This window comes from Patagioenas fasciata, chromosome 37, assembly GCF_037038585.1.
Source record: "Patagioenas fasciata isolate bPatFas1 chromosome 37, bPatFas1.hap1, whole genome shotgun sequence".
NCBI lineage: Eukaryota > Metazoa > Chordata > Aves > Columbiformes > Columbidae > Patagioenas > Patagioenas fasciata.
The window spans coordinates 1,116,098-1,141,451 of record NC_092556.1 but is presented as its reverse complement, the minus strand read 5'-3'; the positions used below and the strand labels follow the sequence as shown (position 1 = coordinate 1,141,451).

At 48.8% G+C, this 25,354-nt stretch overlaps 1 protein-coding gene across 1 annotated transcript; it reads right to left on the bottom strand.

Annotated features, from left to right (window-relative positions):
• Positions 1-65: 65 nt before the first annotated feature.
• On the bottom strand, positions 66-25,354 carry LOC136115661 (dynein axonemal heavy chain 9-like). The gene is made up of 15 exons (XM_071801338.1): positions 25,129-25,354; positions 22,913-23,135; positions 20,479-20,645; positions 19,242-20,112; positions 16,082-16,212; positions 14,844-14,970; positions 11,298-11,450; positions 9,961-10,086; positions 9,090-9,329; positions 7,839-7,999; positions 6,650-6,806; positions 5,143-5,247; positions 2,336-2,493; positions 1,893-2,031; positions 66-688 (listed from the first exon to the last, which is right to left on the bottom strand). Exons 1-15 carry the CDS (start codon positions 25,227-25,229, stop codon positions 173-175), a joined length of 3,375 nt encoding a protein of 1,124 aa, XP_071657439.1. The 5' UTR covers positions 25,230-25,354; the 3' UTR covers positions 66-172.

The following is a 25,354-nucleotide window of genomic DNA, read 5'->3' as shown; positions in this document are numbered from 1 at the left end:
CCACCTCTTTAGAAAGACGTGACCCTGAGACACAAGCAGATTTGACAATTGAGTTTGGTCCAGCCACTCTAATCACAATGGGTGAAATCCTCAGCCTGCAGATAAACTTTCAGCGCTGTTTATACTTGACAACCACCACCTGATGAGGCCCTGCTCTCCAGGGGCTACACTTTCATGAGCCTACAAAAGTTGGCCCCTTTGGAAGCCCAGAGACTGATCCAGTGCTGACTTCAGGAGCAGGTGCAACTGCCTCAGACCCAGCACAGCTGACTGCCCTCCAGCGAGATCTGCCTGCAAGGACAATGCTGTGCAGAGCTCTCTTTGTAGAAGCAAAGCTGTTTGAGAAAACCCAAATGATTTGATGGCGATGTGGGTGTAGCAGAAGATCTCTTGGTCTTACTTTGAGCACAAAGTTGTCCTCAGCCTGCAGCCGGAGGTCCAGCACAGCCTGCCTCACAAACGACTCAAAATTCAGGTCACGCTTCCGAGGCACATCCAGTGCAGGGAATAGATCCCCAATCAGCCCCATAAACACCGGCACATCATCCGTCACAATCTTGGGGATGTTGAAGTCACGAAGAGAGCGCATCAGAACCTGGTCTTCGGGTCGCTCTGGGTCATCTCGCTTGAGGGAGCCAGCAACAACCAGCACTGACTTAATGGCACGCAAGCCCCAGTCGTAGTGATCCTACACCAGAGGAAGAAAAAAAAAGAGGCATGAGTTTATGCTTAGACAGTACCATGTAGGGTGAAGAACCACCATTCCCAAACTGCCAGACTAGTAAGCAATGAAAATACATCTAAATCTGTTATTTGCATTGTGGCCAGAGACCTTCTCCAGCCTGAGTGACCTGGTTTCCATCTCAGTAGGTGAGATTCCCGTCAGGGACAGTATTAAAGAGTCAAATAATTCAGCTGTTCAGACCATCACATGGGCTCACAGTTGGCAGTAAGACAGCAGCAGGATTTGCACTCCAGAGACCAAAGCAATTTGTTTCACCTAAATCATAAAGCACCTATAGCAAGGCCAGCCAGCCCCCTGCCTCTGCAGGAGCCACCAAGGTGAAAGGCTTGTGAGTCCATTATGAGGCCCCAAAGACCCAAGTTTCTCCACCCTGCCCATCACAAGATGACAAGCCTGTTTGGTCTCAGAGGAGGTCCAGGAATAAGGGGTCAGTAAAGACATTGCTGAAAAAGTACCACAAAACGGCATGAGAAGAACTCTCAAGCCAACAAACAACTGTTCATATTTCTGTCCTGTTAACACCCTCCAGAGCACAGCTCGACAGCTGACTGCTCTGTGTGGGAGGCCATGGCTTCCACCAGGCCCCTCAAGGCACAGCACCAAGTTTCTGCGACAGAGCATATCCCACCCAGCCTCATGCTGGCACAGCCAAGATCAGGTTTGTATCATCAGGAATCCTGATTCAGGTCTCCTCTGGACCCAGCTTCGATCTACACAAATAATGACAAGGAAAAATCTGATTTGCTTTGCACTGACAGTAACTCTAACAAGACCTGGAACCAGCCTAAGGCTGAACTCAGAGAGGGACACCATAAACCCTTTGCAGGCAGGAGAATCAATAGGAAGAGACTGGAAAGCAAAAGGTCACTGAATACTACCCCAAACATGGTGTCATTTAAACTCACTGAAAGGTCTCCCATTAATGCAGCTGGTCAAATGCTTTTGTCCCTGCAGATGCTCCAGTAAAGCAGTCTGAAAATTTTATTGCTCCGATGATCACCAACCCTCTCCTCCCCCAGCAGCCAGTGCAAATGCAGCCATTAAATAAAAGCTGTGAAACGTTAGCCATGGAGCTGAGCAGCACAGTGCCATGTTTCTGCTGATTTTGGAGATTCATCATACCACTCAGCCACAGAATCAGGCTCACCTGCTTGGACAGGAGCTCTTTGCAGAGTTGGTAGAGAGTAATGAACTTCCTGGCTAACACCCGGGCCTCGATGAATCCCTCAGCCACCAACATAATTTCACAGATCAGCTCAAAGTCTGGCACAACCATCGCACACGGCCTAAAATGACAGGTGAGGAGGCATTGCAGAACAAGTATTTCTTGACTACAGGTCTTACAGGCAGCGCATTTGCAGCTTCATCTTCTAGGCCTTCTTTTACGAGCCAGGTCACCCTCTGCCTTCCCCACGACAAGGGACAGAGCTCCTTTGCCCTGCCTGTGCGTGCCCAGACCCAGGCCTGTTGTGCAAGGCTTAAACTACCTGCGAATGCCCTATGCAAGTGAATTCCCCAAGGACATGAGGTCGAGCCTGGATGTTCCAAAAGACAGTTTCTGCCAGGTCACAAACCCTGACCTGGACTCACCTGAAGAGAGCTTTTAAATTCTCAGGTAGCTCTGTTCGCCCTGCGTAACCAGGGTTCATGGTGATGAAAATGCCTACTGATGGTACTAAGTTGATGTCTTCTCCAAGAAAACTGAAGGATTTCTTCTTCTCCCGTATTGCATCCTGCACGCTCTTCACCTAGAAATCAAGACAGTACTATAGTATCAGCGTTCACTGATGAAAAACACATCAGACAATGGTGCTTCCTTCGTTACTCTTGGCCTCGTGACAAATGGGGCTAATCACTGTTTTATTTTTTACCGGCAGCATAAAGCTTTATACACTGTTTGGAGTACATCAGCATGGCAATATCAATTTCCCATCTCAGTCAAACTCTGGCAAAGCAGAAAAAAGAGCTGAAGAGAGTGGAAAGTCAAAATGCAAAGGAGTTGCAAGACTTCACACCTTTGCTCCATGAGACAATGATGAACGTGGGTCAGGAAGAGCAACTCAGGAGCGGGAAATGTCCCCAGCACTGCCTGCATTCACCTTGGCTTTTGACATCACCTGTGGGACACTGCTCAGCACATCTCACAGCAAAAACACCACCAAAGGCTCCACCATCTCTGAACCAGCCAGCCCAGCAGAGGTCTGATGTGTGAGAGAGACACAGGGCAGTACAGGTATCCACAACACAGCCAACACCCAAACGCACTCCCCAAAGTCTATCACAATATGGGCCCATTATTCCCTTTACCCATCTCACCTCTCCCCACACAGCGTTGCTCTTCAGGACATCCCAAAACCCTCCTGTGCCTGCTCCGTTCCCTGACCAGGCCCAGAGAAGGGGTAGCACCTCCCAATAAGCTTGGCCTCAGCTCAGTTGTAAACTGACCACTTGATATCACTTTTAAAGATTTTGGGACATCAGATGTTTGATTTAAAACCAAAACCAGAAGGCAGAAGCTGTAAAACCTCTCCTAACACCTTCACTCACTAATATTATATTGTTTTTTATATTTGCCTGATTGCAGCTTTGTTCTGCTCATTCCTCTCCTTCCGAAGAGTTCACCTCTCTGCAAACAGCACCTCAGCGAGGGGCAAATCTCTCTCTATTCACCGCTCTAACCTCACTACTGTTTGCCATCTCAAAGTAAAGCAATTAATGGAATTTTTCCCTGTAAGGAACCATATCGACATCAGCTGCATGAGTAAGACAGCCAATTAAACATCGCCATGGTAACACTCCTAATAGCAGCCAGGAGACACCACGATGGAATGACGGCCGTGCCGCTTTCTTCAGCTGCCACGCTCCAGCCAGGAGCGAGGGAACCATCAGCAGTTGAGTCATTCCTGGGCTTCTTTTGTTCAGCTTCCCTTTTTATTTCAAGATCCTCAAAGACTTTTTTTCAATGACAACTTTAAAATAGGACCTGACGGAAGAGAAATTGAGAGGGAATGATACATAAACTCTTGTACCTGCCTGGGGCTTCTCTGGGATGCCACATAAGGTACCAATTATGAGTGAAACAGATGAGAAGAATGAGGAGTTCATGGAGGGGTTAAGAACAATGTCTTTGACCGAAACATTTACAGAAGTGTAGAAACTTCTGAGCTTTATATCTTTCTATAACACTGAGCCCAAAAGGGAGTCCAGGAACAATTCAGCACCTCAATCAGATATTAGGATCCTAAAACACGCACTCAGCTGACAGTTGGATCCTGAAGAACTTGGGCACTTTGGCACCTCAGTTTTCTGCACTGAAGCCCCCCAAGGCTTCCCCTGTATAAAATAATGCCAGGTTTCCTCATGGGCTGGTAAGAGGAGGGGAAGGAGGACGCGAAGTGACAGATTATATATATAAGCACGAGAGCACAGGACTTTCTGGCACGATGGGGAGGCCAGTCTCCCTTCCAGCCCTTCTCCAGGGATGCTGCTGCGCTTCACACGAGACTCACCAACACAATGCACTGAGCAGCTGAACTACAGAGGAGATGAGAAACCATTCGCCAGGGGAAACACCCATGCCCAGCTGGGCACCGCTCCAATAGCTCTGTCCCAGGTTTAATCCCACGGTGTCAGGGTACCCTGGGCAAGCGCGTCAGCAAGGGCCGCAGATCTGCCCCAGATTCCGGCTCCCGAGTGTCACCAGCTGACACTGGCTTTTGGGAGCACCACGGGGCTGCGCACATTCCTCCAAGGAATGGTGCCAGTTGGCCAGGAATACCTTCCAAAGCCACCTGGCAGAGCTGTCGTTACAGACACCAGAACTAAATCCACAGCCATATAGTTTTGGAGACAGGTTAAGAAAATTAATCCTGAATGTATTCCCATTTCCTGAGTATGACACACAACCTGTGCCTGACCAGGGGTGATAAGGAACCCCCAGAAGTCCAGCGGATCTGCCCCAAACACCCCTCTTCCCCTCTGTGAAAATTATTCCCTACATTGCAGACTGAGCAGCCGCAAGTCAAGGCAGCTTCTCTGTCTTGAAACGATGTGCTGCAATTATCTCACAGCAGATTAATGACACGAGTGCTTTCCTGAGGAGGAACAGGTACAGAGCCATGGTGCGTAGTGCTCTGGGAAAAGATGCTACAAAGAATTGTCTTGGCACAAATGCTGTAACTGGGGCAAGAAAAGTGACAAATATCTTTGCAGCACGTAACTGCGACATCTTGGCAGTGCTGTGATATTCATGTGATTAATCTTGAGATCTAATCCCACACCTGCCTATACACAGAACTGAAACCGGCAATATGCAATTGCCATTTTTACCCTTGCTCCAAAGACTGCAGAATGGCTCTGCTCTGTTTGTATTTATTTATGAGTGTTTCTCCACTCACCTGTACAGCAACCACAGAAAGGACCTCAACTGAGATCCTGTTAAATTCATCAAAACAGCCCCAGGCTCCCGTCTGGGAAAGGCCTTTGTAAATATTCCCACAAGACTGGAAAAACAAAACAAAAACAAAGATTACAAGAGTGAAATCATAAATGGAATCAACTCCAGCAAAAAATTGATTTTATTTCCCAGCCTGTTTATTTATAGCAATTTACAGTCTATTGTGGGTATTTAGAAAAGTGCATGGAAACAGCAGGGACAACTCAATTATAATATTTACAGCTCTGCGCAGCTTGCCACTTTATCTGCTAATTGCACTTTCTCGATATATCTGTGCACCAGTTTCATTTAAAGGTCACTTGTGCTGAATTACTGATGGTCCCGTTTCCTGGGAGAGCCCATAAGCTAAATGAAATATGATCCGAGGCTACCAAAATCACTGTACCGTGCCAGACTGGCAGAGAGCAAGACTCAGCCTAATGATTCAGTGCTCTGTAGCGGCTGAAGCTTCACTATGTTTTGGGTTTATTCTGGGAGAGGATCCTGAGAAAACCAGGACAGGTCCCTCCCCGTGCCAGGGGCTGCCAGGTCGCGAGCACGCCGAGAAGAAACGACCAGGGTCCAACTATCAGCACAGCCTTGGTCTCAACTGAACAGACCAACATTTTTGAAGAATTACACATGAAATCTAACTCCAGAAAGGAAGGGAAATGCATAATGAGGCAGAGAAGATAGTTCGGGTCTCTGCCTCCTGAAGAACCTTGTGCAAATCTTAGAGAAGGAACGGGAGGAGAAGGAAAAGGCATTCAGCTTAAAGGAGTGTAGCAGGGATTTGGAGAGAGGTGATCACAGAATCCCAGCCTGGTGGGGCTGAAGGGATCTCTGCAGATCCCCCAGTCCAAGCCCTGCTCACGCAGGGTCACAGAGCAGATCACACAGGTGGGTCCAGGCGGGTTTCAATGTCTCACAGAAGGAGACTCCACACCCGCTCTGGGCAGCCTGGGCCAGGCTCTGGCACCTCCCAGCAAACAAGTTTCTGCTCATGTTCAGATGGAGCCTCCTGTGTTTCAGTCTGTGCCCGTTGTCCCTCACCCTGGCGTTGGGCACCACTGAACAGAGTCTGGTCCATCCTCTGACACCCACCCTGAGATATTGATCCCATTGATCAGATCCCTCTCAGCTTCTCTTCTCCAGCTCAACAGCTCCAGCTCTCTCAGTCTCTCCTCACAAGAAAGAAGCTCCAGACCCCTCAGCATCTTTGTAGCCCACTGCTGGACTCTGTGCAGTTATTCCTTCTTAAACTGGGGAGCCCAGAACTGGACACAACTCCAGATGTGGCATCACCAGGGCAGAGCAGAGCGGAAGGAACAACCTCCCTTGACCTGCTGGTCATACCTCTCCTAATGCACCCCAGGTACCATTGGATTACTCTCATCCTTCAGGTTTGCTCGGGCCCTGAGCATCCCCAGCCCCATGTGACCGCACTGCAGCCGAGGTGGGAGCCATACCTTGTAGTCCATCTGCTCGGAGCAGTTAAACACGTACACCATGATGCCCAGGGCTCGCCCCAAATCTTTCGTAGTCTCCGTCTTGCCAGTGCCCGCAGGGCCTGCAGGTGCTCCGCTCATGGTCAGGTGCAGTGACTGGGTCAGGGTGATGTAACATCTTTCACAGTGAATGATGAATGAAAAAAGGAAATATGTCCAATAGGTCAACTGTGGGCTGCAGGGCAATAGCACTAGAGCATTGCACTCAGCAGAGCCTCTCCTCTGAAAAGCTGTACGTGAGCAGGGGTCATGTCTGAGCTGAAAGCCTTCTTGGCATTAATTACCACCTCTGCTCAGCTCTGTTTTCTCCAAGAGATACTCATCTTCCACCAAGGTCTGCCCAAACCTCTTCATGTCCAGCTTGTGTTCTCTCTGGATCCTCATACAACTCATGGATATTGGGCACATCTCAGGCAGTATGAGAAAAGGACAGCTTTTCTGGAAGACCTGTCACTGACAGAAACCTGCTCAGGTGGCCTATGAGTGAACCCAACTCAAAGCTGCAGCAAGTCCCAAAGTTTCTCCATCATGTTGATGATGGACACTGGGGTGGTGTCCACATGTGAGTATCTATACTACCTGTATAAGCCACAGAGGTGTAGTCAATATAGCCAACAAAACCTGATGATACCTGGGGGCTTGACGCAGCTGACTAACACAGGTGGCTAGAGCCACCTGAGATGCTCTTGGTTGCTGAAATGTCACATAGGGTGGAGAGATATGACAAGGGGTCCATAGGAGACTTTTACACTTCTGGATTGGCAGCTGGAAGCCAGGTGGGACAACACAGAGTATCTCAAGTAACCCTAGGTGTCCCCACTGAGGCAACCAGGTAGATGTCTGCTTCAAGATGGGATGAAAGCTCTCTAGACTCACCAGCTTTATGGACTGTGGACATCTTGTGCACAGGAAGACACCCACAAGTGTTTTAATGTGTGAGCTGAATCCCACCCAGGGATCTGATGTACAAATTCCCCAGAGGGTACCACCAAAAACCAGATAAGAGTTAGAGCTCGACCACTGGAGTGCTGGGACATGGAGACAGAACAAGAGGGATACAGGTGTCTGAACTAAATCCATCTTTGGTTGGCATCTCTCTCTCTACCTGTGTGGCAAAGCCCAGCTATGACATTGTGTCCCAGGGACTTACCTGTCGGTCAGCGGAGTGATCACAAGCCGAGGGGTATTGCCAAGGTATTCACAGGAGTACAGGAACTGGGCGTCACAGATGTTGGCAAAGCAGTGCCGTTCCTCATCTGACCATCTGTGCCGGAGCTGTGACAGCCAAATGAAGGCCTGGGCATTGTCCACCTGCAACACACCCACAAACACCATCACAGGAAGGCCGGGGATGCCAGACACATGCAGCTCGGGGGCCAAAATAGCGACTGCTATAAAATTTTCATGGGGGATGACTGGTCCTCACTGCAAGGCAGGTGTGGTGAGGAAGGCCGCCTCCTTGCAATGCGGTGAGAAATGTCACCTCCCCATCTCCCATCAGTAAAGGGGAGGAACCAAATTAGTGACCACATTGGTGGGAGAGGAAAAAATTAATGGCCAAGAGAAAGAGCCTTACAAAAAGACTCCTGAATAGATTTAAGAAGCAGCAAGTCATGAAGAAGGTCTCATAACGCAACCAGAGTGAGAGAAGGAGCAGAGGCCATCTAGACAAGGAAGAGGTTGCAGACAGCACCAAGGAAACAGACTGGGGACAGGTGGACAAAGACAGGCATGGCCAGCGCTCTCTGCACAACCAGCAGGCAGGTCCAGATGCATCACTTCACCCCAGGCTGGACCGAGGCACCACTGAGCCCAGCTGAGCCTTGAAGACAGAAACCCTGTGAGCAGCCTGGCTGCCTCTGAGATGACACAGATGAGGGAAGAGCCACAACCCAATACATTCAGGGCATCTTCCCACCCACCTGCAAGGCTGAACACTTGGCATGGTGTCAGGGACAGGGGAGTAGTGTGGGAGAGGTGTTGCAGGAGAAGGGAGTCCCACATAAGTCCCTGTGGCCCCACACCAGACAAAGGACGCTACAAAGAACAAAGCTTGAATGCTTTTTCTTACTTTCTAAAGTCAAAACTGAGACTGAGTCCAGCAGCCTCCCAACACACCACCATCATCCACCAGCACATGTCTTGGCACCAGGACGCAGTGCCGCGCTCTCACTCCTGGTGTGAATCTGCAGCAACTACAAGTTGGTGTTGCAGGGCCATGACACAGCACAGCTCTGCAGGCTTACAGGGGCTTTCTGCACACTTACTACAAACATTGTAGAAATAAATTTAGTCATACGTCTCCCACTGAGACCGGCAGTGATCTGAATGGCCAGTGGTTGGGCCCCCTGAAGCCCCCTCTCCAGCACCCACAGAACTGTGCTGAACTGCCAACACCAACCTTCTGTGCTATCATCTTTGCCACCACATCCCGAGCATGCACGTCGATGGTGCAAATGGTCATGATTTTCTGTCTGTCGCCCTTGGAGAGCTGCCCGATCAGCATGGTAACGAGGGTGTTCAGCTGGGTCACTTGCTTCTTGTGATATTCCTTCATCGCATTCTCGTAGCCTTCCTCCACCCTGGCAAAGGCAATCCCAACCTCGGTTGTCCACCAGATCTGGGTGCAGCAAAGCGCCACCTAGGGAAATAGGCTGGTTCAGTATCAGGGAAAATACCAAAGCTTCCTTATGTTCAAGAGTGTCGGATCCACAGGGAGATCAAGGATGAAACACCCGTGACATGAAATTAAGTATTTTTTCATACAGTAGTCACAGCAGACAGTACAACAAGGATCTGCTCCATGACATTCATTTAAAACACCATATCAGTGATAGACACATTTAGCAGCTAGTTATAAGTAAATCAGCACCTTTCACATGCCTGACACAGCAGAGGAGGAAGAGTTGGAGACCACGAGGTTGTCAGAGGTGCATCTGAGGGGCTCTTCACTCTTATCAGGCCTCACCACTTTGCCTTCCTGCTGCACCTCTCACTGCTCTGGCTGTACAGACTGCACTGCCCAAGCCCCTGGGCTCTGTCACCCAACCAAGAGCCCCAACCAGAGCATGGAGCTCAGCCTGAAAACTCCATCAGGAGACCGCCAGGATAAAGGACAACTCATCCTCCCTCTCTCCTGGATAGCAAGGTGGAGGCCAGAAACATGCCTGTCCACAGCTGCTGAAAGAAGGGAAGGGCAGGACTGATGGGGAACCCAAGAGCTACCTTTCCACGAGCCAGCCTGAGTGGTGATAAGAAGCAGTGGCAGATACCTGGGCAGGATAGTCAAAGAGCCATTGTTCCCTTGGTTTTTCCTCATAAGCCATGACGGCTTCTGTCATCTCATCTCTCACAGTAGCCCTCATGCTGTCTAGTACATGACTGAGCCAGACTTCAACCTGGAAAAGAGATTAAATCCCAGTAACACATTTGCTCTTCTTAAGTGCCTTTGGTAATTAGTGAAGATAGGAAATGAGGCAAGCATCTCAGTTCTCTTTAGACTGGACATGAGGGAAAGGTTCTTCACCCAGAGGTGCTGGACACTGAACAGGCTCCCAGGGAGGTGTCACAGCCCCAACCTGACAGTGTTCAAGGAGAGACTGGACAACGTCCTCAGACACACGGGGTGACCTGTGGGGTTGTCACTGCAGGGACAGGACTTGGACTCCATGATCCTGGTGGGTCCCTTCCAGCTCAGGACATTCTATGAGTTAACCAAACCTCACAGCCTCCTTCAGACTGGGTAGATTTGGCTAATTCTGGTACTGTAGGATTAGCATCTACTTCCAGACACCAAGAACAGAAGACAGATTTTTTTCTTGAACTCTAGCTACAGGAGGAACCAAAATGAACTCCGTCAATGAATAATTTGGTCAGGTGTGTTCCACCTCCAGGCCATGACAGAATCCCTGGTGGGATGTGGGCAGTCTGCCAGCAGCAGAAGAAAGATGCTGCCAAACTTGGGAACACAATTCCTGCTGAATTTCATATTTCACAGGCAAAGCCCTCAACAAGAAGACAGACTGAACGCAGCAAGCTCCATTGCTGGGGAGCTCAGTAGCCGGTATTACGTACTTTAGCTTCCTGTAATAGACCATGCAGAAAGGTGAAACTACCAGGATAGATAAGCTGAGCAGTAGCTTGATTCTTACATTTCATACTTTCACTCGTGGTATGAAATAATGAAGACTTGAGAAACAGGTAAAAGGCCTTCTCCTGCCAAACACACCCGTGCAGAGGTACTATGGAATAGCTCAGTCTCTTTTCAGTCTGCATCCCCTCCCTCACCGAGGATATTTGTAGCAAGCTTTAAGACCAACCTTCAAAAGGTCTTCGAAAAAATCAAATTAAAAACCTAGTCAGAAAAATGGCACAGCTCTTTCTCTCACAGTGGACTGCGACATCCACGTCCCCCCTTAGTGAGGACCTATCCAGAGTGACACGAAAGGTTGTGGTGTAAGGAGGTACTAAATCACCACCTCTTCCGGCTTTTCTCATGCACCAAGGGAGAGCAGTGAAGCTCTATGACGTCTTGGCAAGGGATCTCACACGAGGGGCAGGGGAGCAGACTCCACCGGACAGTTTTGATAGACAAGGACTTCCCTCTCACCTGCCCACTGCAGTCGCAGGGCTCGCTGGAGCTGACGTACTCCTCCTCTCTACTGTACATTCCCAGGCCAACCTTGGTTGGCTTTTGCTCAGAGTCCAGCTGGAATTTCATCCTGGCCAAGCTGTCAAAGAGTTTGGAAAGATGACGTTGCACCTGCAAAACGGGTTGTGTAAATAAAGCAACCGAGATAGGACGAGCGGAATGAAGATCACTATACATGTCACAAGCAAAATCATGTTAACAAAATATCTTGGATATTCAGGTAGCACCACATCTTCTCAAATGTGGCCAACATACTGCCAACAAAAGCCTCTTGCTGTCTCTTGTAATACTTCCACCTATTTCTACGGAATTTAGAAAACAGACATGCCTTAATAAATCATGTTTCTCCATTGGGAAATCTTCCATACAGAGCAAAAGCATAGAAAACATTGAAACACCTCATGACTCCTACCCCAAATTTCCCTACATGTAGTGATGAGAAGTCTGTAGCCATTTCTCCACCTCATCCTATTCTCAGCACAACGTGGAGTTTTCTTCACTATGAACTTTCCTGTTTTTCCACTACTAGAAACTGATTTTGTGCTAGTGAAATATCCTAAATTCTCTTTCATGGAGAAGAAAGATCTTTATTTCTGCCTAAGACCTATGATAAACAGCCCAGACCTCCTCTAGAACAACCATGTTCACCAAAAGCACTCTTCCAGAAGGAAAAGAATAATTCAGTTCTTTCCTGTTCACCTCCATCTGAGTCTGCAAAGCCAACAGGGAGATGCTGTGGGCTCTCAACATCAGCATCTGCCTGCTGGGAGCTGAGCAGGTCACCAGCACTTCTTCCAGACCACTGCGTAACACACAACTGCATCACTGCGCGCCCCACGCCAACGAAGGTGAGATTCTCCTAGGATTGACGTCCCCACAGAAAGGGGAAGCTCCCAAAGCAGTCCCAGACAGGAGCTGCCTCTCTCAATTACAGCAGAGAGGTAGAAAAACTCCCATAGGGGAGATGAGAAATGAGGGAAAGGGACCTGGGGGTCCTGGGGACAGCAGGGTGACCATGAGCCAGCACTGGGCCCTTGTGGCCAGGAAGGCCAATGGTACCTGGGGTGGGTTAGAAGGGGGTGGTCAGTAGGTCAGAGAGGTTCTCCTGCCCCTCTGCTCTGCCCTGGGGAGACCACACCTGGAATATTGTGTCCAGTTGTGGCCCCTCAGTTCCAGAAGGACAGGGAACTGCTGGAGAGAGTCCAGCGCAGCCACCAAGATGCTGAAGGGAGTGGAGCATCTCCCGTGTGAGGAAAGGCTGAGGGAGCTGGGGCTCTGGAGCTGGAGGAGAGGAGACTGAGGGGGGACTCATTCATGTTTACAGATATATAAAGGGGCAGTGTCAGGAGGATGGAGCCAGGCTCTCCTCGGTGACAACCAGTGATAGGACAAGGGGGAATGGGTTCAAACTGGAACACAGGAGGTTCCACTTAAATTTGAGAAGAAACTTCTTCTCAGTGAGGGTGTCAGAGCCTGGCCCAGGCTGCCCAGGGAGGTTGTGGAGTCTCCTTCTCTGCAGACATTCAAACCCGCCTGGACACCTTCCTGTGGAACCTCAGCTGGGTGTTCCTGCTCCATGGGGGATTGCACTGGATGAGCTTTCCAGGGCCCTTCAACCCCTGACATTCTGGGATTCTGCGTGAGATGCCCAATGCTCTGATGCTTTCAGAGAAGGAAGGGTGGAGGTGGATTTGTCCATCTAATTCTGACTCACTGACTCACAAAGAACTACAACCCTCCCTCTCATGAGCTGTGCTGCAAGTGGACGCAGCTTCTCACACACATACAAGCAGGGCCAAACCCTGGGAGGTGCTAAGTGACTCTGAGAAGCACAGGGCACTCAGCATCCCCCCAGATCACAGAATCATTTTGGGTGGAAGAAACCCTCAGGACCAAGTCCAGCCATACCCTAGCTCTGGCACTAATCCATGTCCCTAAGAACCTCGTCTAAATGTCTTTTAAACCCCTCCAGGGACGGTGACTCCAGCACTGCCCTGGGCAGCCTGTTCCCATGCCCCACAGCCCTTTCTGGGAAGAATTTTTTTACAATATCCAATCTGAACCTCCCCTGGCACAACTTGAGGCCATTAAGCGTATCTTGAGGCCATAAGCTTATCTCTTTTCAAACCGTAAGTAAACCGTAGAAACTTTTTCTTACATGTAGAAGCTTCTGGTCACAAATCCCCAGCTGCCCCTTCCCAGACCCTGTCCAGTCTGGAGGGTTCGGACACAACCCCAGCACTTGCTGCGATCCTGCTGCCAGAGCCCGAACGCACCTGAATCTGCACAAGTTCAGCACCCAGTTCACGAGGATAATGTCATTGTGTATTTAATCCTCCTTTAGGAATCATCAGACTTTGAAACTACATTGGGAAGGCTGAGAGTGTATCTATGTATGATACTGCTTGACATTTACTTTGATTTTACTGCAAATACTTTTGAATAACAGAAAACACCAGGAATTTCTTCTTACTCAACAGAGCATTTCAACACAGTATCTTTGCTTCCTGTGTTTTTTTTTTCCTCTTCATTTTAAATATCAATCAACTATGTATTTATGATACTCTGTGGGCTGAAATCACCCAGCAGCAGACACAGATAGAAGCAGCGTTAAAGGTTAGAGGTAAACAACAGCATTTCCAAATACACATGCAAACCTGCTCCATTCCTGTGCTCACATCAATACTGAAAATGGTGGAAAGCCTGAAGAAAGTGAAAATACTCGCTACCAAAAGACAGAATTAGGACTTTGTTCATCATCCAACACTCGCCTTTTGCTGTGAACGTTTTGACTGGTTTTATGCACCAACCTCTGAATAAAAGATGCGTCCCAAACAAGGCCAAGCAGAGCTGTGCAGGGGTGGGTGGCAACCCAAGGAAGTCCTGCCTTGGCCACAGCCACTGTCTGACCACCAGCTGTCTTACCTCTTCCAGGCTGTGTTCTGCTCTTCCCCTGTACACAGGCCATCCCAAAGACCTTTGCATGGGGGAAGGAAGAAGTGGCTGACCAGCAGATGTCTCCTCTGCCTAAAAACAGAGACGTCTCCAAGCCCTCGGTTGTCAACACTGTCACATTTGAATGACCGGTCTGTGGCTCTTTCAACAACAGATGCTGTTTGCTGGCATCCCAGCTTGGGGAACCAAGCTCAGCAACAAGTTTTGGCTGAGATCCTCAAGAAATGGTTTCCCCCAACCTCACTGTATCCCAGCAGAAACAAACCCACTGTTTTTATGGTATCAAGAACATAGCTCTGCTCTGTGCAGTGCTTTCAGAACCATCTGCAAGCATCACCAGGGACAGATGGGACAACATACAGTGTGCGCATTGCCTTTCAGAGACGACAGATGAAGGCCAGCAGTGAAAGAGTTATTGTTAATCCAAGTGAGGGTGGGAGAAAAGGCACTCAAGAAAGGATAAGCTACAGCTGAGTCCCTAGACAGCATCTTCCACCCTGACATTACTGACAGCTGGAAAATGTGAAGGTGACATAGTGCAAGGCTTACCAGCTGTGGGTTGGTGCCATTGGAAAGAATAGCCAATAAATCTGCTGAAGAAACAAAGTAAAATCTGGGAAAGGCCAATCTTTTCATGTCCAAATATTCAGCCAAAGCCTTCTCACACAGGGACAACCTGGGGAGAAGAGCAGAAAAATAGAGCCCAGGACAGGCGGGTGAATATCCTTTAATGTGTCGTGCTACAGTTTGGGTTATCGAGCAGATTCTCCCCTCCCATGGGGAAATGCCAGACATGAGCTGAGCCTGCAGGCTGGTCCTTTACAGCATTTTCCAAATAGATAACAAAGCACATAGTAACTCATAGATCTCTCTCCACTCCCAAGGGTCAAACAGACAAAGAGTCAGAGAATCCTCACCAAAAAGCAGAAACACAGGTGGAAGAAGAGGCTAGAAAGGCTTTGCAGTCTGACTTACTGTTTTAGACAAGCTCTCAACTGCCACAGGTGATTTCACACTAGGATGAAAGTTTCCAAAGCTGCTTTTATTCTAATGAGCACATTTTAAAGTCTGATTCAAACCTACTCAGCTTTTTGTGCTTGTGAAGCCTGAAAAGAAACTTGTTTGCTCCGTTCTAAAATGAATCTCTCAGTGTTTACATGTTAAACTGCTGCTGAGCTTTCAAAGTTCATAAATAACATGCAGTTAGTCCTCTGTGGGGAACACGGGCCTTATCTGTTTAGGAAGTAAAATTAGATCTCTATTTTAAATGGATAGTTATTACTGACACAACAGCTATCACGTTAACTTGTTAGGTGTGTTCCAGGTAGAGTAGCTCATATGTTAGGTGAGAACTGTATCCATCTCTGGACATTAAGGTCTTTCTCAGGGAGTTTAGTTATACCATCTGTGAAGGGTACACACACAAAGATAATTTTGTTAATTAAAGCACATGGGATCAGCTCTGCTGCAGATATCCCTGCTTGGACTGCTAAATAGATATTTAAGACACCAAATTTGGGGTGGCAGTGAGGCCACATGTTATTAAAACCAACTGAGTGCCTAGCTTTGTATGTGTGCAAATCAATATTCAAGATAAGAGTTTGCACATACGCAAAGCCAGAATCCACCTTGGGGGCTTCAGGGTGATGGATCATGAATAAAAAGACTCAATGTGTGAATGCAAAGAACGCACAGTCCAGAAGGAAAGCCTTGGAGCACAGGTTAAACCAACTTATTAGAGCTGATCCCAGTCTCTGACAAAATCCTGGGACTGAAGTTGTACCTACCTACTCTGAATGTCCTCCAGTTGTTGGGACAGACCTGGTTTATTGGTGGCCTCAACCACATTTGGGGTTTTCTGAGTTTCATAGGCCAGTTCTTTAAAGTCCACATCAATCCCTTCAAAGCGTTTGGAGTCCTAAAAAGCAACACAAACATGTTCATGGTAAAACATGGATTTTGTGCTAAAGGTCTCCATCCTCTGGGTGCTGTCTTTGGGTTGAGGGGAAAACCTTCTGTCCAGTGCAGACAGGGACCCCTCCACCATTCCAGAATGGCTCTTCCACTGACTTGCCTGAAACTAGTCTGCAAACAGGCACTTGCCTTCTTGTCACTGTATCCCAAAGGGGTTGTGGATAAAGTGCTCCATGCAGGAGGCAATGTCTAGGACCAACCATTTTCATGGGATTTAATTCCCCTTGGAAAACCTCATAAATCTCTCTCTCCCATGTCCAGGTGAAGTACCAAGTTTCCCTGGCTGCAGCAGCAGGAGATGCTCCCACACCGTGGAAAGGCTCCCAGCCTCATGTGAGTGCACTCCTCCCCTCCTGCTACAGCACAGGAATCCCAACACCCATCCACAAAACGGGTATGATGACTCTTGTAGAGGAGAGCCCTTCCTTGCCTTCAATGAGGGTATGGAAACCCCATGTCAGCACCGGAGGCCCACATCAACAATTATGCTCCATATCTAACAGGGACTCTGAATTTCTGGAGCTAAACACTGAAGAATAAAGCAAGCTATGTTCAAAACATCTCTGCTCCTCCCTTCTTCCCAGGTCAGGCCTCCTAAGTGAGGCGGGACACTGAACAAGTGTTCCAAGCAGTCCAGGTAACACTTCCACGCTACCCTGTGTTCAGCCCCAGGAGCAAGGCTCCATCTGGAAGGTTGAGCCCTCCCTACACTCACGCCACAGATCCAGCTCCAGGTGAGCATCCCACAGCCTGTCAGCACATCCCCCCAGCCCTGGATGCATCCTGAGGGTGCTCAGCTACAGAGACTTTGAGCTTCAGTCTTTCTTTTACGGAAGAGAAGCTGCTGACTGAGCCACCTGTGTCCCTGGAGCCAAGAGGGCCCCGTGTCCTGGTGCATCCAGCACAGCACGGCCAGCCGGGCAGGGAGGGGATTGTCCCGCTCTGCTCTGTGCTGGGGCGGCCTCACCTGGAGCATTCACTGTGTGCAGGGCTGGGGACACAGGAGAAAAGGAGATAAAGCTACTGGAGGGTGTCCAGAGGAGGGACATGAACTTGGTGAAGGGTTCGGAGGGGAAACCGTATGAGGAGCGGCTGAAGTCCCTGGGTTTGCTCAGCTGGAGCAGAGCAGACTGGGGGCAGAGCTCATGGGCTGCAGGTTCCTCAGCAGGAGCAGGAGGGGCAGGGCTGAGCTCTTCTCTGTGACAGTGACAGAACCCCAGGGAATGGCAGCAGATGTGCCAGGGAGGGTCAGTGGGACATGAGGAAAAGGTTCTTCACCCAGAGGTGCTGGACACTGAACAGGCTCCCAGGGAGGGGTCACAGCCCCAACCTGACAGTGTTCAAGGAGAGACTGGGCAACGTCCTCAGACACATGGGGTGAATTGTGGGGTGTCCTGTGCAGGGACAGGAGTTGGACTTGACAATCCTGATGGGTCCTTCCAAGTCAGGACATCCTATGGTTCTATGGTTCATACCACTGCCAGACAGCTACTGAGATGCAGACAGCTGCCCAGCAGGATGCAAATGTAAATCATGATGCAATTTCATACATGACATTAGATAGCTCCTGGATATTAAGAGCTTGCTGGCACATGGTACAGCCTCAGGGCACTGGTTATCAGCACCTGTATATATTGCCCAGTGAGCGAGGTGTGCCCAGAATCATAGAATCATTTAGCTGGAGGAGACCATTGAGATCACTGAGTCCAACCATAACCTAAATCTAGTACTAAACCATGTTCCTCATCTATACATCTTCCAGGGATGGTGACTCCAGCACTGCCCTGGGCAGCCTGTTCCAATGCCCCACAGCCCTTTGGGGAAGAAATTGTTCCTAAATCCAACCTCAACCTCCCCTGGCACAACTTGAGGCCGTTTCCTCTGCTCCTGGCGCTTGTTCCTGGGGAGCAGAGCCCGACCCCCCTGGCTCCAAGCTCCCTTCAGGCAGTTCAGAGATCAGAAGGTCTCCCCTCAGCTCCTGTTCTCCAGCTGAATCCCCCAGGTCCCTCAGCCGCTCCCATCACACTTGTGCTCCAGCCCCTCACCAGCTCCATGCCCTTCTCTCAACTTGCTCCAGCACCACAAGGGCTTTCTTGGTGTGAGGGGCCAAAAACTGCCCCCAGGACACTCAGCACAGCGTGCTCTCTGAAGCAGATGGAGGAACAGTCCAAGCAGAGCAGAGTGCAGGGTTGGAGACAGAACAGTGTGTTGTCCAGGGGTCAATGGGCTGCGCACATCCCCTCGTGGGTGCTCGTCCCACAGTGGTGCTGTCAGCGATGCTGCTCGTGAACAGGGACGGGGGTCACACAGCCAACTGTGGGTCACTCGTGAGTGAAAGGCAGGTTCCTCCACAGGGCTGCGAGTGGTCCAGCGGGGCCAGGAACAAGCTTGGAAGATTTTCTAAATAATCAAGAGAATAGGGAATAAGACTGGAAGCTGGACTCAAAGACAGCCCTGAGGAGGTCACAACCCTGAGGAGGGCATCAATGACAACTCTGCTCAATTTTCTGAAGCTGAAGTGGGAGAAGAGCTGCTCTCCTGCTGCACCAGCACTGGAGGCAGGGAAGCGGATACTGCAAAGCTGCCTGGTCCAGCTCTGATTTGACAATTTGCACCATCTGAGTAATTATCTCTGTCTTCTCCCCTCCAAGGAAAGAGGGAACATGCCTGTATCACTGAAGGAAGCCAGCAGCCTCCTGCTCAGCCTCCAGGAACTCTGCATCTGCTGTGCAATGGTGGAGGGGAGGAAAAACAGTTTCTCAGCAGGGTTCAGGCACAACCAACAGTACAAAAACATCCTGGGGCAACACTGGGGAAACTGCTGTAGCATTAAGGGAGCCTCCAAGAAAGCAATGCAGCAAGAGAACAGTCCTGCTTGGGGGAACACGGCAATATAGACAACCTTCTTCTGTGTAATGGAGGCTCTTCTTCAACGCTTTCCACACAGGAAAAATAGGATTTGGGATTTCATACCTTAGGAAGCTGTGCCCGTATATCTTCTGAGCCTATGAATATGCTCTCCAAGTGAGACCACGTATGCTGCACTTCGAACCAGAGAGAAATGACGGAATCTGTTGTGGACAGCTTCCTCTGCCATATGGACACTTCCTCCAAGAAGAAAGCGATACATTTGGATGTCATTAAATTCTGCAGCTGCACCTGGTTGTCTTCTAAAGTTTCTATGAGTTCCTCGTCTGACTTCAGCAACGGGATGTTCGTCCGGGGGTGAGGCTCATACTGAAACTCCATGGTGCTCCAAGTCATTTTTAGCTCCTTCAGGACTTTCTCCATACTCATTTCTCGTACCGCTTTGTCCACAATGCCACGAACCTCATCCTCAAAGTTATGGAGGTTGAGCTTCAGGAGGTCAGCCAGCGTGGTGTCCGAGTCCATCACAAACCTCACACCCGTCACCTGCATCAGCTGATTCCAGTGCCTTTCCCTAATGGCGGGATTTTGAAGTTCTGCCACAGCTTTCAGGGCCGTCAGCATGTTCTTCACCTTGCTGTCCAGCCCAGTGAAAGCATCCCACGCCCTCACCTCCTTATCCAAATTCCGAATCTCTCTTGCAAACTTTTTACACTCCAGATCCATGTTTTCCACGTTAATATCCGCCCATTTGGTGGTCTGCCAGTCATCAAGGCAAGTGCCCACAAGGGAGATCATATCCCAGAGCTCTTTGAGAAGACACAGCTCCTTTCGGCACTGCTTCAGTTGTTTATAGTCTGGCACTATGACTTCAAACAGACCAGCTGATTCATAAATCGAGGTCATGGCTGACTCCATTTGTTTAATCTCAATGTGCTTTGTATCCAGCAGTTGATAAGGCTTTTTGGTGTCAAACCTAGAAAGAAATGTTTATTCTTCATAAGTGATATTGTAACAACTTCTAAAGAAAACATAAAACAAATGGTGCCTCTGAGACACAAAGCAGACATGATACATCTATAGTACCCATTGATGGTGCAGCCACATGGCACTGCTGACAACCCCTTTAAGCAATATTGTGCACTCAGCATCCAGATTGAATCTCTTGCTAACACCTTACAGTGTTTGCAGGGACAAAACACCCAGGGCATAACAGATACAACACCGTGAGCAGGTAGGAAATGTATGCAAGGGTTCAAGAACACATCCTCAGGACACTCCGAGATGATCCCATGAAGCTTTTCTTCCTCAGAGCTTCTCTGATGTTATAATTTCACTGTACCTGAATGGTGCTTCTTTCCGAAATCGCTCTCTGAATCTGTGTTGCTCAACATCAAACGCCGCACAGCTCTTGCGCACAACTGTCATTTCGTTCGCCTGCAGAGGAGCCACACGCTGCTTCACAGCTATCGCCAGCTTCTTTATATTGTTCCATTTTTCTGGCAGCTCCTGCAAGCAAAATTTAAATGACGGTAGGCAGTATTTGCTATTTGATATAAGATGTGACTGATCTGTTTATGGACAATCACAGAACAGGAAAAGCAACAGATTCCATGCCTAAAACTGCAAGGAAGTTTTGTTGTGATGCAAAAGCTAAACACAATTTGGGATAAAACTTATCAGTTATCCACAATTTTGAAGACGAATGAAGACTGAGACTTTAAAACTGACTGCTCTGATTGCAAAAACATGTTAAATAACTTCAGAAGAAGGGTCCCAGACCAGATCCTGGGCTCCCAGGATGGCTCGGTGGTTGAGAGAGCACAGTTCTCCTGACACCGAGCCCAGCGGGACCCAGAGCTGGCTGGAGGCAGGAGGGTGGGCTGAGGATGCAAGTTCATCAGATCGTCCGGCTTCCCAGAGCTAATTAAGAAACAGAGCCTGGGAAATTTCCAGCCAGCTCTTAGAGCAGAAGATATTATGCCAGAAGGACTTCTACAGAGCTTTCTGGGGCAAATCCCTCCAGCCTGCCTGTATAATATTAGTACTAAATAAGACAGTTTCTTTCTCAGGACTGCATCCAAGCTGCTGGTGCACAGCACTGCTAACAATCCACCCTTTGCACCTGGGATTTTATTTAGAAAGAGATTTGATTTCTTCTCTTCTCACTAGACTTCTCGAGCCAAATCCTCACCCCAGACAGTGACACCAGCCAGGGCTCTGCTGTCCTCAAGTCCCACAGCTTTGCTCTCCCACTTCCCCAGGTACTGTGCCAGCCTACAGGAAAGACTTTGGGCTTCTTTTCATCCCAGTGCACATAGTTGAGAAGACTAATGGAGATGCACCAACACTATGCAAAGAAGCGAAATAACCTGGAGGCAGCAGAGGCGGCCAGAGCAGGGCCAGTCCCTCCTGAGGGGTCTCTTTCTGGCACTTCATGTTCCAGTCTCTGTAGAAATCACTATCCATGACCATAGCAGGGCACACATGGAGCTGCTTCCTTGTCCTTCTCATACAAACTATCAGCTCCAGCCCATCCATCTTCATGGCCATGGAGGGAGCGGTACCTGGAGGAACTTACTTTGGTTTTCCTACTGTGTACAGCAGTGAATGAATTATTCAACTATGTGTTGCTGTCACTTGCCAGAAAGAACGAAACTGTTTTGTTATCTCCTACATCTGAACGGCTGCCCTGCATACCTCATTTCTTCTGTCAGAAAAATAAATCAGTTGTTCAAATCTACACGCACAAACAGGCACCAAGCAAGCAGCTCTTGGGCAGAGGAATCAGCAGAGCTGGGTTCCCCATAGCACCATTTTTTATGCTGAACTGAAGCTGCTGTAGCAGCCAAAACATTCATTTAATGCAGCTCTTCTGTTTTTCAGGGTGTCTGTAGGAATCCAGTTATCTTTAGGACCCTTACCCGTGTCAGATTTGGTGATACAACCATCCGTGGATCACGGCTGCACCAGCAGAAAACTGGGGGATTGCTGAACCCCGCTCAGGTCCCATCCAAGCCTGCAGCAGAGGGAGGAACTTCTCCCCAAAAAGCTCTGCCTTAAACCTGGTGTCCTACACAGAGCCCTCTGCACACAACGCCCCGTGACTAAGGGGTATCCATCAGTACGCAGCCACACGCTCCTCCACCGTAACATGGTGACTGCTGCCAGTTCCCCAAGGCTGGCTGGGCATCCCACAGGCTTTTCCAACCTTCACCTCATGGTCCCCTGTCCAGAAATGAGAAGAATTCCCCAAAGAAAAATTGATTCATCAGGGCCAGATGTGGAAAGGTGCTGAAATACTTTCATAACGTGCTCCCAGTGATGTCCTTTGGGTCAAGCAGATTGGGTGTTATAGACCTAGTGGAGGACTGAAGTCCTATGAGAAGGCGACTCCTCTGCCAACATTATCCTTCCCATCTCCACAGTTGCCAAGAACTGGCTTATTTAAAAATAATTATAATTCAAACTAATTAACAGATGTATTTGAAAATGCATTAATTTTTTTCAAGAGTAATCGCTGAGAGTTGGAGCAGGCAATTCTATGTTTTTCATACATAACAAAAGGCTTAATCTCTGCTTTAAAAGAAAAACCTCAATATAACTCCAAAATTTAGAGCTATTAAGGCACATCCCACAATAGTAAAATACTATCCACTGAGGCCCTCTAATGACAGGGAGTGGGGCTTTAAATATTCCTGCAATGCTCTTAAGCTCATACTCTTTGACGCTGGCTACTTGGCAAACCGCCGTGTCCACCGCAGCTTTTCACCCACCTCCAGTTGCTTATAGACTTCCTCCGGCAGCTCTTGCTCATACGTCTTCAGCAGTTCGACGGTTTGCTTCAGGGGCTCGAACATGGCATCGGTGACACTGTGCCTTTCCTTAACGGCCAGGAGATGCCCCATGATCTCCACCAAACCATCATAATCGCCTTTTTCAACCTTTTTGCTCAAACCTTTGTCAGCAGTTTTTATGAACTCGTCCAGGTCAGACAAGCTGTAGAACACAAAACAGGAAAGCACCAAATGAGAGCAGTTCCTACCGGAATCATCCAGGCAGCTGGACTGGCACGGAGAGGGAAAGGCCTGGCTAACTCTGCCCATCACATGGCAACATGCTGAGGGCATCAGAACCACAGTTCATGCTCACAGGGATCCATAGATGTGGTACAGCTTCCTGTGAGGAACGGATAAATGGGTTGGGACTTCACAGGTTGGAGAAAAGGCATTTGAGGAGCACAAGTCCTACGAGGAGCAGCTGAGGGAGCTGGGGCTGTTCAGCCTGGAGAACAGGAGATGAGGGGAGACCTGATCTCTGCAACTGTCTGAAAGGAGGTTGGAGCATGGAGGGGGTTGGTCTCTTCTCTCAGGTAGCAAGTGATAAGATAAAATGGCCTCAAATTTCTCCAGGGGAGGTTCAGATTGGGTATTAGGAAAAAAATTATTCACAGAAATGGCTGTCGGGCCTTGGAACAGGCTGCCCTGGGCAGTGGTGGAGTCACCATCCCTGGAGGGGTTGGATAGACATATAGATGAGGTTCTCAGGGACATGGGGTAGTGCCAGAGTTAGGTTATGGTTGGACTCTGTGATCTTGATGGTCTCTTCCAACCAAACAGATTCTATGACTCCATCCTATGATTCTATAAGGGAGACCTGTGAGCTCGGGTCTGTGGTCTGAAGAGAGTGAATTTGAAAGGACAGTTTTCATGTCATCTCTTCCAATACAAGAATTCAACAAATGAACCCAGTAGGTTGTAAAGCTACAACAAACAGGGATTCTTCTTCGCACGCTGCCTTATTTCAGAGGGTAAGTCTCTGCTGCAGAAGGATGCAGATGTTAAAAATTCACAGCGGTTCAGAAAAGCAACCGAACATTTGTGGGAGAAAAAAAAATCCATCCAGGTCTTTAGATACAAAGGTACAACCCATGACTCTCAAAGTCCTCAGGTATGAATGGTTAGAGACAAGGAGACTATTTGGGGGAAGTTTCCCTACCTGCTTCTTGATCTCACCAGCTGCTGGACACTGCTAGCAGAGCTTGATGGGCTCCTGGATCTTTGGTCCTTTCCATTCTTCCCTTCTCAAAACGCTTACTTTTGAAGTGCCCGCTTAAATTCTGTGGATGCTGCTGGACCAAAACATAGCCCTAAACACTTCACCTATTAAAGACTAAACTGCTGAGTCAGGAGCTCTTAATAAGAACTCCTAAATGCCTGTTCTAACCTATGCAAAAACCTCTTTGCACAGGAATTATCGTGCTGAAAAGAACACAAGAGATCACAGCAGCCACCACACGCAGCAGCCTTCACTAGTACATATGTCTGTAAATATTTCTTCGTAAGCATCCAAGCCCTGTGGCATCCTTCAGCTGCTACTACTCAAATAAATCACCTAACACATCATCCTGCAGAGACCAGGCGGCTGAGCAGCTATTCAGAGCAGGGAACACATGTTAATTCAAAACTTACATCCAAAGCTCCTCCTTTCTGTAACCTTGAAACTGCCTCCCCATGACTGCTCATGCCAGGCAACCCAAATTACTTTTTTTACAAAGAGTGCACTCAAAAGAGCACTGCATTTAGAAACGGAGCAAGTATCTCATGGCATTAATGCAGCTTTACTGATGGCAAATTCAACAAAATAAGCATAGAGCCCTAGAAGAGATTAGATTAGTTGGACCAGGATGAACAGACAAACAGACACCCTGTCCAACACCACACAGTAGGTCGTAGGAGCATCAGCTCGCAGGATGTCGATGGTACCGAGTTCGTGAACTGTTTGCACTTTACACACTCAGCTGGACCAGCTGCTCCCAGCAGAGACGAGGGGATGAAAGTTAGCAGAGATGCGATGGAGCTGGCAGGGGGTGTGTGCCCCCTCCTCTTGCTCCTGTATTAGCCTTTTGCTTATCAGTGTGAAATGATAAAGCCCAGCCAACACAAGAGAAACCCACTTTGGTTCTGGGAAGAAGAGGTAGAACGGTTCCTACCTGTGCATGACGTGGTCCATGAGATGCTGCTTGAACACCAAGCTCCACCGTTTAATCACATTCAGCAGAGACGCTTTGAAAGGCCGAGCATCAACTTTCATCCAACTCTGGAAAACGCTGATGGGCTCGATGCGATTCACCTCCTCATAGATCTTCTCGTAGGAGTCAATCTGCTCTCGGAACTGCTGCAGCGTGGGAGGTGACTCAGGGACCCCGTTCTCTGCAT

Coding starts and splice junctions, on each gene's coding strand:
- LOC136115661 (XM_071801338.1), bottom strand. CDS start 25,229: ATGAAAGTTGATGCTCGGCCTTTCAAAGCGTCTCTGCTGAATGTGATT. Junction 10,087..11,297: donor CCTGCGACTGCAGTGGGCAG/GTGAGAGGGAAG, acceptor TCTCTTTTCCAG/GTTGAAGTCTGGCTCAGTCA. Junction 2,494..5,142: donor TTTCTGTGGTTGCTGTACAG/GTGAGTGGAGAA, acceptor CTTGATTTCTAG/GTGAAGAGCGTGCAGGATGC.